This window comes from Saimiri boliviensis, chromosome 2 (assembly GCF_048565385.1).
Source record: "Saimiri boliviensis isolate mSaiBol1 chromosome 2, mSaiBol1.pri, whole genome shotgun sequence".
NCBI lineage: Eukaryota > Metazoa > Chordata > Mammalia > Primates > Cebidae > Saimiri > Saimiri boliviensis.
Genome location: NC_133450.1, coordinates 53,521,764 through 53,534,353, shown reverse-complemented (window position 1 = coordinate 53,534,353; position 12,590 = coordinate 53,521,764). Strand labels below are relative to the sequence as shown.

Here is a 12,590-nt window from a genome sequence, read left to right as displayed (position 1 = left end):
TAGAAAAAAGAATAAGGGTAAATCTTTGTGACTTTAGATTTGGCAATGGTTTCTCAGAGTTCACATGACACTAAAAGCAAAGGTAACAAAAGAAAAAAAAGTGATTAACTGGGACTTCATTAAAATTTAAAACTTTTGTGACTTACAGGACACTACTGACCGATGTGGTGGCTCACACCTGTAATCCCAGCACTTTGGAAGGCTGAAGTGGGCAGATCACAGGGTCAGGAGGTTGAAACCAGCATGGCCCACATAGTGAAACCCTGTCTCTAATAAAAAAATATATATACAAAAATTAGCTGGGCATGGTGGCACGTGCCTGTAATCCACAGCTACTCAGGAGGCTAAGGCAGGAGAATTGCTTGAACTTGGGAGGCGGAGGTTGCAGTGAGCTGAGATCATGCCACTGCACTCCAGCCTGGGCAACAGAGCAAGAAAGACTCCATCTCAACAACATCAACAACAACAACAACAAAAAAAAAAAAAAAAAAAAAAAGAAAGAAAAAGAAAAAAGAAAAAGGACAGACACTCTACAGCATGCAGAAAATGTTTGAAAACTATGTATCTCCCAAGGGTCTAGTAACCAGAATACATTAAAAAACTACTCAACAACAAAATCACCAATGATCCAATTTAAAAATAGGCAAAGGATTTGAATAGACATTTCTCTAAAGAAGATACAAAGAGCGATTAAACACATTAAAAGATGCTTGATAACACTGGTTATCACTTAGAGAAATAAGAAATGTAAATAAAAACCACAGTGAGATACCACTTTACACTCATGAGGATAGCTATAATCAAAATGCCTGACAATAACAAGTGCTAACAAAGATCTGAAAATAAAAAAACATCACACACTGCTGGTGGAAATATAAAATAGTGAAGCGCTTTGGCAAATAGTCCAGTGGGTCCTCAAATTTTAAACAGAGTTACCATATAACACAGCAATTCTATTCCTGGATATACATACCAAATAACTGAAAATAGATGTTCACACAAATACTTATAAACTAATGTTCATAGCAGCACTGTTCACAACAGCCAAGTAGAAACAAACCAAATGTCCATCAAAGGATGGACAAATGGATAAACAAAATATGGTATGCCCATATGACAAAATATTATTCAGCAATAAAAAGGATGAAAGTAGTAATATACATGCTACAGGATGGATAAACCTAGAAATACTATGCTAAGTGAAAGAAGTCAAGCACAAGGAGTCACAATATTACTCAATTTACTTATTTGAGTGGTAATTACTTATGGATTACAGTATCTAAAATAAGTAAATCCACAGGGACATACAAAAAACAGACTAGTGGTTACCAGGGGCTGAGGACAGGGAAAATGAGGAGTGACTACCTAATAGGTACAGGGTTTCCTTTGAGGGTGATTAAAATGTTTTAGAACCAGATGGTGGTGATGGTTTTACAACACTGTAAATGTACTAAATGCCATCAAATTGTACATCTCAAAATAGTTAAAGTGTGAATTTTTTATATCTATTTTATCCACCCCTCCCAACACACACAAATACAACTTGTAGAGTCAGAGAGATCTGAGTTAAGATTCAACTAATGCTTTTTTAGAAAACTGTATATACTTAAAATGTATAACATGATGTTCTGAAATATGTACATATTGTGGACAGCTAAATAGAGCTAATTGTCATATGCATTACTTAAATATTTACCATTTACTTGTGGTGAGAATACTTAAAAACTACTCTTACTAATTTTCAAGTATACAATACATTGTTATTAACTATCGTCACCATGTTGCATAACAGATCTCTTGAACTTATTCTGCCAGTCTATTATAAAATTTTGTATCCCCTGACCAACATCTCCCAACCTTCCCAGCCGTTGGTAACCATCATTATACTCTGTTCTCACCATGTTGCTTAACAGATCTCTTGAACTTATTCTGCCAGTTTATTATAAAATTTTGTATCCCCTGACCAACATCTCCCAACCTTCCCAGCTGTTGGTAACCATCATTATACTCTGTTCTATAAGTCTGACTTTTTTTATATTCCACACATAAGTGAGATTATGCAGTATTGTCTTTCTGGGACTAGCTTATTTCACTAGTGCTTTATGATTCAATTTCCTCATCATAAAAATGAGGATAATAGTACCTGCCTGAAACTATGCATTAGTGAGGACTAAGACAGTGTATATTAAAATAATTAACAGGATATGACATACAGATAGAACTGAATGTTAGTATAATAACAACTAATCTTTTCTGTTATATGTTTATTTGTACAGAAAAGTTAAGATGCTAATGAAACAAGTAGAAAATCACTAGCTGAAAAGAAAAGACAGGACTCCTAAGCAGCAGATCCCTACAGGATGAAGGGTGCCTGCATCTCTAAATGATTACATGCAGCAAACTCCCTAACTGCCCCGTCTTCCTTAACCCAGGAACACTGGACTGTAACCTGACCAAGTAATAAACTTTTATTGTTTTAAATCATTAAGACTTCAGCATTTACCAGTTATGGAAACTAGTATTATTTATCTTAAATAATTCATGTAATCAAGAATGGATGTTACATGTTAAAAGGTGCTATATTTGTTAACAGGCTGCTCACCAAATAAATTCTGGAACTGAAAAGAAATAGCATGATCTTGTATTTAATAGAGTGAAATATCCTAACTATTCTGCCCTCCTTTACTCCAGTTTAAAGGGATAAATCATAACTCAAAGTCTCTCTCCTAACCCTTTAAAAGATATCAGCTCCTCTTCCTTCCCTTCCATACAAGAGAGCTGTTCACATTAACTCCAATAAATTGACATTTGCTCTGGACATCCTACTCCAGCAGCTCCACCTTAACTCCATCCACAATACCTACACTTTTACCTATTAGTGTGCATAAAACTCAAGAGAAACAGGATTATGTAGAATTAGCTGATTCCACAAAAGAGGAGTCCTTGTGAATTGGCTGAAACTATACAAGAGGGGAAATTCTTGCCATGAACCCTGGATGGAGGTGCACCTGCTGTATGCTGTGGACCTGTGGTTTTCCATTTGTTGCTCTCTTACCCTGTCTCCCTCTATCCACTATGGAGGGCACTGAATGTAGAACAGAGTAGGTTTCAAGCATGTATTTTTATAAGTAGATTATTTTTATATTCATTTGCACCTTGCTGCTTTTAAGTTTTAACGTTTAAAATTTAGAATTGTGCTCATTTCATTATATTTAAGATTCCCATCTAGAGTAGTAATCGACACTGGTTTCTATAATGAAGTAAAAGTTTCCACCTTAAATACACTAATGTAAGCAAAGTAACAGCCAATCTTAGGAAAAAGTATCAATAGTAGGTGAGTATTTGCATTCGGCAAATGCATAGAGATAGCCCATGAAGTACTAGAAGTTTCAGAACTACTAGCAATAATTGATAGAAGTCTGGAGGTAGAAGCAGGGAAGGAAAGTAGAAGAGGTTTAGGAGCACAAATTTCCTTGTACAACGTAATCTGGTGTTAAGACACTCTAAAAATAATGGTCAAGATACAGTTTTAAGTTTAATATTTCAATTTTAGAGGGAATCAAAAAAGCTCTAAAATACAGTGGATGAAGGCAAAGTAGTGGCAGAAGAGTATAAAGTAATCATTTAAATTCTTCATCTTTCATGGTAGCAAGTCAATGGATACTGTTTATAACTAACAAATGAAGAAAACAACAACTAAAAGCAAAGGTCAAAAGGGACTGCATCTACTGGGAGAGACTGTTATGGGCAGGTAGAAGTGTTTTCCTCTCCTTCTCCCTCTGTCCCTCTCTCCCTTCCCTCTTGCTCTGTTGCTTAGGCTGAAGTGCAGTGGTGTGATCTCTGCTCACTGCAACCTCTGCCTCCTGGGTTCAAGCGATTCTCTTGCCTCAGCCTACCAAGTAGCTGCGCCTCCTGGCTAATTTTTCTATTTTTAGTAGTGATGAGGTTTGTCACATTGGCCAGGCTGGTCTCAAACTACTGACCTCAAGTGATTTGCCTGCTTTAGCCTCTCTAAAGTGCTGGGATTACAGGTGTGAACCACCACACCTGGCCAGTTTTCCTTTTCATGTTAAGCTTTTATGCATTATTTAAATTGTTCTCACCTGCATTTTTTCCTTTAAGTAATTATTTTATTCAGATATAAACCATATCTGATAAACATATATATAATAGAAATAAAATTTGGCAAATAAATTGCCTTCTGATAGGATTTTGTTGAAATTCATATATGCAGTATTACGCTTTAGTACGTGGACATACAAACTAAGGATGTGCCAGGGAATTCATTCCTCTTCATTCCTATTGTTTGAGTAACGTCCTAAAAAGACTTAAATTGTAATAAAATTATTTTAAATACAGTTACTTACCAAGGTTCTGTGAGTCACCAGGTTTATTTTCATTCATTTTACTATAAAAAAATAACATAATACAGTCACCTTAATTGTAGAAGTCTCAAATTAACACCTTTTATTAAATGCATTCAATGCATAATGACAAGTAAGTCATATAATACTCCAGTACTTAAATTTTCTTACCTTTAATACATCTAAGACCAGTAGTTCTCGATGAGGGTGTTAGAGTCTGGGAACATTTTTTAAATTGAAGGGAATGTTTTTCAGTTGTCAAAACAATTAAGATGACGACCGGTATTTAGTGGAAAGAGACCAGGATTACAGGTCATCTTGCAATGCACCAAATAGTCCTACATGACAAATGATAGTCTAGACTTTCAAATTTCCATCTGGACAGTCAAGTAGGTCAAAAAAATCTACTTGTAATTATCTTAACCTAGAATTTAAGCCCATTTTATACATTAACAAATTGTATTTCCAGAACTACAACTCCTATTTTAATCAAGGAATTTCTATTTAATTTTTACCCAAAGCTTTACCCAGAATTGTTCATCATTTAGGGGGGAGAAACAAGCACATCATCAATAGCAATGTCATTTGCATTTGTATAGCCTATAAAACAATCCTTTATTAGTCTACACCATGTTTGTGGCTGTTGCATTTACTGAGATTCTATACAGGTCTGCAAGCACTTGACTGTCTCATTACCTTTTCTAGTACAGTAGTGCTCAACCACTTACATGCTTTTGAAAGACACTGGTCCCTATCTCCTCCCTCCCCACTAGTTAAACAAATAAAACTACTTAAAATCATTGCTTTTTTCTAAAAGATCAAATAAAGGAAGACCAACATCTTAATAACATCAAGGTTTCACTTCACCAAGGGTGTATGAACAGCCTACTAGACATGTTAATGAGATTTAAGTAAAATGTACATGCCGTCTCTTGGAATTTAAGCAGAAAAGAATAAACATAATAATGCAACTAGGTAAATATAATCTCATTAATAGCTGCAAAAACTACTTTTCAGAAAGGTTAAACACCTGTCCAAGGTCACAGAGTTAAGTAGGAATAGGCTAACCCATAACCGAGTGATTACAGGCTATACCATGGGCACTTCACATGAAAATAATGAAAGAGCACACAAAAAAAATACAGAATATTATATATCAAAGAGCAAAAACTACAAATAAAAATTGCTGTCAGATTTCGTCAAACCTAAGACACCACAAAATGTAGGGCATAGATTATTTCATGAAGACTGATTAACCAAATTAAACTTATACAATGCTTCCTTACAATTAGAATTTATCTTTCATATTATTAAAGATGTTTTGGATTTAAACATAAGATTTGCTCATACACATTTCTGTGCTTTCCTAAAGTCACAGTCCAAACCTCTTTAACGGTTCTGACTTTAAACCTTGAACATTTTGTTTATTCCTTACAAAATCATATTGCATGCCATCAAGATTGGTATTCTTAAAAAATATATATATAACAACTAAGAGCCTAGTTTTAAGGGGGCTTTGTAATTAAGTAGGTCTAGACTACTATTTTTCCTAGCTCCTCTTCACAACCATCAATGTAGGGTTAAAGGAACACTCCTATATTGTCTCTTGGATTTTTTTTTTTTCTTTACTTTTCTTTCTTTTGGAGGCACTGTTATTACTCTACAGGTATATGATGGCACTTCTGATATTTATACATGCTCAAACAATAACTACAGAACTGCCTTAAGTGAACAAATTGATTGAGATCACAACCTACAGAACATAGTTTTAAACATACTGATACATCTGAGATCACTAGTTCTCAATAAAACTCAGAAACAGATTCATATTTTTCCAGTCATTTTCAACAAAGACAATAAAGCAATTCAACAAGGGAAAATAAAATATTTTAAACAAATGGTACTAGAAAAACTGAATATCCATATGGTAAGAAGTGTGTGTGTAGAAGGGGTGAGTCCATCTTAAAATTGACAAAATAGAAGATAAAATGCCTCTTCTTAAAGGACTTCTCTACAATTCAGCCTGTGGTGATGAATTCAACATATCATAAATCCATCCATATACATGCATTCATTGCAGAAAATTCCATAAATACATAATAAATAGCACTTCACTTAGAGTAAACATAAAGAATTTAATGTATAAGTGAATGGATATGGATACTTGTCAAAAGGTATTCTGAGCATCCTCCACGGCTTACTTCTAACTGATCAGTCAGTAATACTCACAGTTTGACACTTCTCCCTTCAGAAGGTAGACAGAAGGTAGAGCCTCCCCCTCTCCTTTATTGTAGATGTGCTCAGTGCTTGCTAACTTGCATCAACCAAAAAGACTGTAGCAGAAATGACAACGTCATAAAAGGCACTGTGACTTATTCCTCACTTACCATGGATTACATGCTATGGAGGAAGTCAGTTGCCATGCCATAAAAATTTTCAATATACACCATAGAGACACCCAGTTGGTAAGGAATGGAGGTATTCTACCCTCTGTCATGTGAATAAGCCATGTTAGAAGTGAATCCTCCAGCCCCAATCAAGTCTTCATATAACTGCAACTTGGCTAACAGCCTAACAGCAATTTTATAGGAGATCCTAAGCCAGAACCACACAGCTAAGCTGCTCGCAAATCCCTGACCAACAGAAACTATCAGTAATTAGATGTTTATTGTTTAAAAACAGCAAGTTCTGGAGTTATTTGCCACACAGCATCAGAACACTAATACAAGAAAGTAAGTCAAATTCCTTCTCATTCCAGCTGGTGGCTAACATTTGAATAAATAAATGGGTTCTAACCATCCAACATTTTCTAAAGTGCCTAATCTTACTGAAATAAAAGGTGACATTGAATACAGAGAAAACATGCTGGAATCAGTAACTTGAAAGAGAAATAGATTTTTTTAATCTAGCATTTAAAAAAATGAATATTCTTGCTATAGAAATGACTTGATTTAAATCACTAATCGGAAAGGTTCAACTTAGTCTATGCATTATTCGATGTACTCTAAATTCTTTCTCTTTACAATTCAGAAATGTTATCTTTGGATGCCCTATATATAGTAAAGAATTAATTTATCTGATTCAGCACTGCATAATAAAACATGATGTTTGTCAGATGCATAGTTTGCAAAAATATTTTCTCCCATTCTGCAGGTTGTCTGTTTACTCTGTTGGTAGTTTCTTTTGCTGTGCAGAAGCTCTTAAGTTTAATTAGATCCCACTTGTCAATTTTTGCTTTTGTTGTGATTGGTTTTGGAGTCTTTGTCATGAAATCTTTGCCCATGTCTATGTCCAGGATGATATCACCTAGGTAGTCTTCCAGGGTTTTTATAGTTTTGGGTTTTACATTTGTCTTTAATCCGTCTTGAGTTGGTTTTTGTGTATGGTGTTAAGGAAGGTATCCAGCTTCAATTTTCTGCATATGGGCTAGCAAGTTATCCCAGCATCATTTAATAAATAGGGAGTTTTTCCCTATTGCTTTTTTGTCAGCTTTGTCGAAGGTCAGAAAGTTGCAGATGTGCGGTCTCATTTCTGGATTCTCTATTCTGTTCTGCTGGTCTATGTGCCTGTTTTTGTGCCAGTACCATGCTGTTTTGGTTACTGTAGCCTTGTAGTATAGTTTAAAGACAGGTAATGGGATGCCTCCAGCTTTGTTCTTTTTGCTTAGGATTGCCTTGGCTGTTTGGGCTCTTTTTTGGTTCCATATGAATTTTAAAATAGCTTTTTCTAGTTTTGTGAAGAATGTTGCTGGTAGTTTGATAGGAATAGCAGTGAATCTGTAAATTGTTTTGGGCAGTATAGCCATTTTGATATTGATTCTTCGTATCCATGAGCATGGGATGTTTTTCCATTTGTTTATGTTTTCTCTGATTTCTTTGAGCAGTGCTTTTTAATTCTCATTGTAGAAATCTTTCACCTCCCTGGTTAGCTGTATTCCTAGGTATTTTATTCTTTTTGTGGCCATTGTGAATGGGAGTCACCTTTCTGATTTGGCTCTCAGTTTAGCTGTTTTGGGTGTATAGGAATGCTAGTGATTTTTCTATGTTGATTTTGCATCTTGCAACTTTGATGAAGTTGTTTATCAGCGGGAAAAGCTTTTAGACCAAGACTAAAGGGTTTACTAGATATAGAATCATGTCATCTACAAAGAGATAGTTTGACTTTCTCTCTTTCTATTTGGATGCCCTTTATTTCTTTCTTTTGCCTGATTGCTCTGGCTAGGCCTTCCAATACTATGTTGAATAGTAGTGACAGAGGGTATCTTTGTCTTGTGTTGGTTTTCAAGAGGAATGCTTCTAGCTTTTACCCATTCAGTATAATGTTGGCTGCTGGTTTGACACATGTGGCTCCTATTATATTGAGGTTTGTTCCTTCAATACCTAGTTTGTTGAGAATAGCATGAAAAGATGTTGAATTTTATCAAAACCATTTATAATGAACTTTAATGTACAAGAGAAAAATAAACCTCCCCATTAAAAAGTGGCCAAAGGGCGTAAACAGACACTTCTCACTAAGATATTGGCCAACAAGCATATGAAAAAAAGCTCAATGTCACTAAATATTAGAGAAATGCAAATCAAAACCACAATGAGATACCATCTCATGCCAGTCAGAATGCCTATTATCACAAAGTTAAAAAAAAATAACAGGTGCGAGTAAGATCGTGAAAAAAAAAGGAAACATATGCTGTTGGTGGGAGTGTAAATTAGTTTAACCATTGTGGAAAGCAGTAAAAACCATTTTACCCAGCAATCCTGTTACTGGGTATATAGCCAGAGGACTCTAAATCATTATACCATAAAGACACATGCAGACGTATGGTCACTGCAGCACTATTCACAATAGCAAAGACATGGAATCAGCCTAAATGCCCATCAATGACAGACTGGATAAAGAAAATGTGGTACATACACACCATAAAATATTGTGCAGCCATAAAAAAGAATAAGATCATGTTTTTTGCAGGAACATGGATGGAGGCGGAGGCTAATATCCTTAGCAAACTAACGCAAGAACAGAAAACCAAATACCGCATGTTCTCACTCAGAAGTGAGAGCTAAATGATAACTTATGAACACAAGAAGGAAACAACAGACACTGGGGTTTACTCGACAGGGGAGGGTGGGAGGAAGGAGAGGAGCAGAAAAGATAACTACTGGCTACCGAGCTTAATACGTGGGTGATGAAATAGTATGTACAACAAACCCCTGTGACACGTTTACCTATGTAACAAACCTTCACATGTACCCCCAAACCTAAAAAAAAGTTAAAAAAATATTTAAAATAAAAGATGAACTATCTTTTATTTACTAAAAGTGCATGAAGGATCCTGGACTGTATCCTGCACTGGAGAATAAAACTGCTCCAAAGAACATCATTGAGGCAATTGACAGAAACAATATATAACTGAAAGTATTATATTTATGCTAAGTTTCCTGAATTTGCTATCTACACTTAGATTATTTAATAGACTATCATTGTTCTTAGGAAACACTGAAGTATTAAGGGGTAGGAAAACCAGATATATGCAACCTACTCTCCAATGGTTCAGAAAAGGGAAATTACATGCAAATGTACAATACCACAGAATGATAAAGTGAATGTGGCAAATACTAAAAAGTGGTTAATCTAGGTAAGGGCATATGTAGTTCTTTGTATTTTTCTTTCAACTTTCCTGTAACTTGGCAATTATTTCAAAATTTAAAAAGGCTTAAAAATAATTGAATTAAAAGTAATATAAAACATTCCCCAAAAATTCAAGATCAAGACTAAGTGTGATGGTTAATTTTATATACTACCTTTACCAGGCCACAGGATGCCCAGATAACTGGTTAAACTTATGTCTGGGTATGCCTGTGGACTGTTTCCAGAAAAGATCAGCATTTGAACTTGTGAACTGAGTAAAGCAGATGGCCATCCCCTGTGTGGGTGGATATTATCTAGTCCACTGAGAGCTTGAATAAAACTGAAGGTAGGAAAAGGTTAAACTTGCTCTCTGACTGCTTGAGGTAGGACATCAGTCTTCTGCCCTTGGTGTTTCTTGTTCTCAGGCCTTCAAATCAGGACTGGAATCTACACCATTAGCTCTTTGGCTCTCAGGCATTCAAACCACACTGCTGCGCTTTCCTGGGTCTCCAGATTGCAGACAGATAATGGGACTGTTCACACTACGTAACCATGTGAGTCAATACCTTGTAATAAATTAATCAATCCTCCCCTCTCTTTCTCGCCACACACACACACACACACACACACACACACACACACGTATGTATATCCTACTGGTTGTTTCTCTGGAGAACCGTGACTAATACACCCACGCTACCTCAGACTAGTTATTACACTTTATGTGCTCCTACAAATTTGGAGAGAAAAAGATATACTCTTAAAGATTTGCTAGTTACTTTGGTTCACAGCAACAGCAAAGATAAAATGAGAAGATGTTCAATGGTAGAGGTTAAAAGTTATTAGAACTTATTTTTACGAATCAATTATTTACATTCTAGGAAGTAATATACATATCTCAAAAATGTACACAGTGGTGTGCACCTGTAGTCCCAGTTACTTGACAGGCTGAGGCAGGAGGCTTGCTTGAGCCCAGGAATCTAAGTACACCTTGAGCAACAAAGTGAGACGTCCCATCAAAAAAAAAAAAAAAAGTAAATGAAACATCAGTATGAGCTTCAATACTCTTTAACTATAAATTATTACAAAAAGTAGTGTGGCATAGTAGAAAGAGTAATAGGGGTATTGAAGGTTTCCTACATGTTCTATGTTTTTTCCTGAGACCTCAACCTCAATTTTATCATCCTCAAACCAGAATAGCTAATTACAAGTTATTGTAAGAATTAGAAACAACACATAAATGCCACAAGAGTACCTGGCATATTTAGGCAATCATTGGTAGTTTTCATTTAATTAAAAAAACTAACTAAAATAAAAAGGATAATGTATCTTAACTGAGTTTATTTCAAGAATGTTAAGATTGGATATCATCTGAAAACTAATTAAAGTAATATACCATGTTAATAAAATAAAGGGGAAAAAATGTATGACCATCTCAGTAGATGCAGAAAGAGCATTTGACAAAATCTGACAGCCATTCATGATAAAACTAAAACCAGAAACAAATGGGAATTTTCTCAACCTAATAAAGAGCATCTACAAATGTGCATTAATTTCAACATTGTACTGCAAGGTAATCTCAACAGATACAAATGTCAATATCGATTCATAACAAAACAGTAAAGCAAACTGTGGGTAGAATAAATTTTTTCAACCTAGCAAAGGGAATCTACAAACGCTCCCCTTAATCTCTGATTCAACAGTCTACTCCAAGGGAAAAGAAGACAAAATTGTGAAGGATGAAGTAAAACTGTTTCCACATATGGTCATCTACATTAAAAATCCCACCAAAACATTTATAAAAACAAGTGACTTTAGCAAGTTCTAATGATACAAGGCAAATATACAAAAACCATCTGTATAACAGCAAGAATTACTCAGAAAATTAGAGAACAATTCTATTCACAATATGTAAGAACTTAGTGAAAGATATACAAAAAGACTATAATTTGAAAAGCTATAAAACATTGCTGAGAGAAATGAAAGATCGAAATAAATGAAGAGATAGACAATGCTCATGGACTTACTATTGTTAAGATGTCAATTTAACACAATCCCAACCAAAATTCCCAGTACTTTTTTTTTTTTTTTTAAGAAATTTGCAGGCTGATTCTAAAACATATATAAAAATGCAAAGGCTCTGTAATAGCAAAAGACATTTTTAAAAAGAAAAGTCAGTGGTCTCCAATTATGAGATTTCATGACTTCTTTTAGAGCTCTATCAATCAAGATAGATATAGGAATAAAGACAGACATATAGCTCACTAGGACATAATGGAAAAGCCAGAAACAGACCCAGACAACTGCTTTTCAACAAAGGTACCAATGTAATTCATGGTATTCAAATGGTAGTCTATTCAATAAATAGTACTGAAATAATTGAATGTGTTGGGTGGAAGGTGGGGGGAAGAACATTGACCTCAGATATAAAACTTAATTCAAAATTGGTCACAGGAAAAAAACCTTCTAGAAGAAAACATAGGAAATAATCTTCATGATCTTGGGTTTGACAAAGATTTCTTAGATAGGACACTGAATTATAAAAAACTCTGATGAACTAAACATCAAAATGAAGATCTTTCTAATCAACAGACATTGCTA

General features: G+C 35.0%; 1 protein-coding gene and 1 long non-coding RNA gene across 4 annotated transcripts in view; one reads left to right on the top strand and one right to left on the bottom strand.

The window, feature by feature from the left end:
- Positions 1-12,590, bottom strand: part of G2E3 (G2/M-phase specific E3 ubiquitin protein ligase) — a 58,586-nt gene that overhangs the window by 34,373 nt on the left and 11,623 nt on the right. For 2 of the 3 annotated variants that reach the window (XM_003924236.3, XM_074393285.1), the window contains exon 2: positions 4,368-4,408. In XM_003924236.3, the coding sequence (XP_003924285.1) occupies positions 4,368-4,404 (37 nt within the window). In that variant the 5' untranslated portion in view covers positions 4,405-4,408. Of the gene's footprint in view, positions 1-146; positions 270-4,367; positions 4,409-12,590 lie in introns of all 3 variants that reach the window. The other variant, XM_074393284.1, reaches the window with a different exon arrangement.
- Positions 10,415-12,590, top strand: part of LOC141583565 (uncharacterized) — a 164,614-nt gene continuing 162,438 nt past the window's right edge. The window contains exon 1 of the long non-coding RNA XR_012516221.1: positions 10,415-10,543. This is a non-coding gene — a long non-coding RNA (uncharacterized LOC141583565). The remainder of the gene's footprint in view (positions 10,544-12,590) is intronic.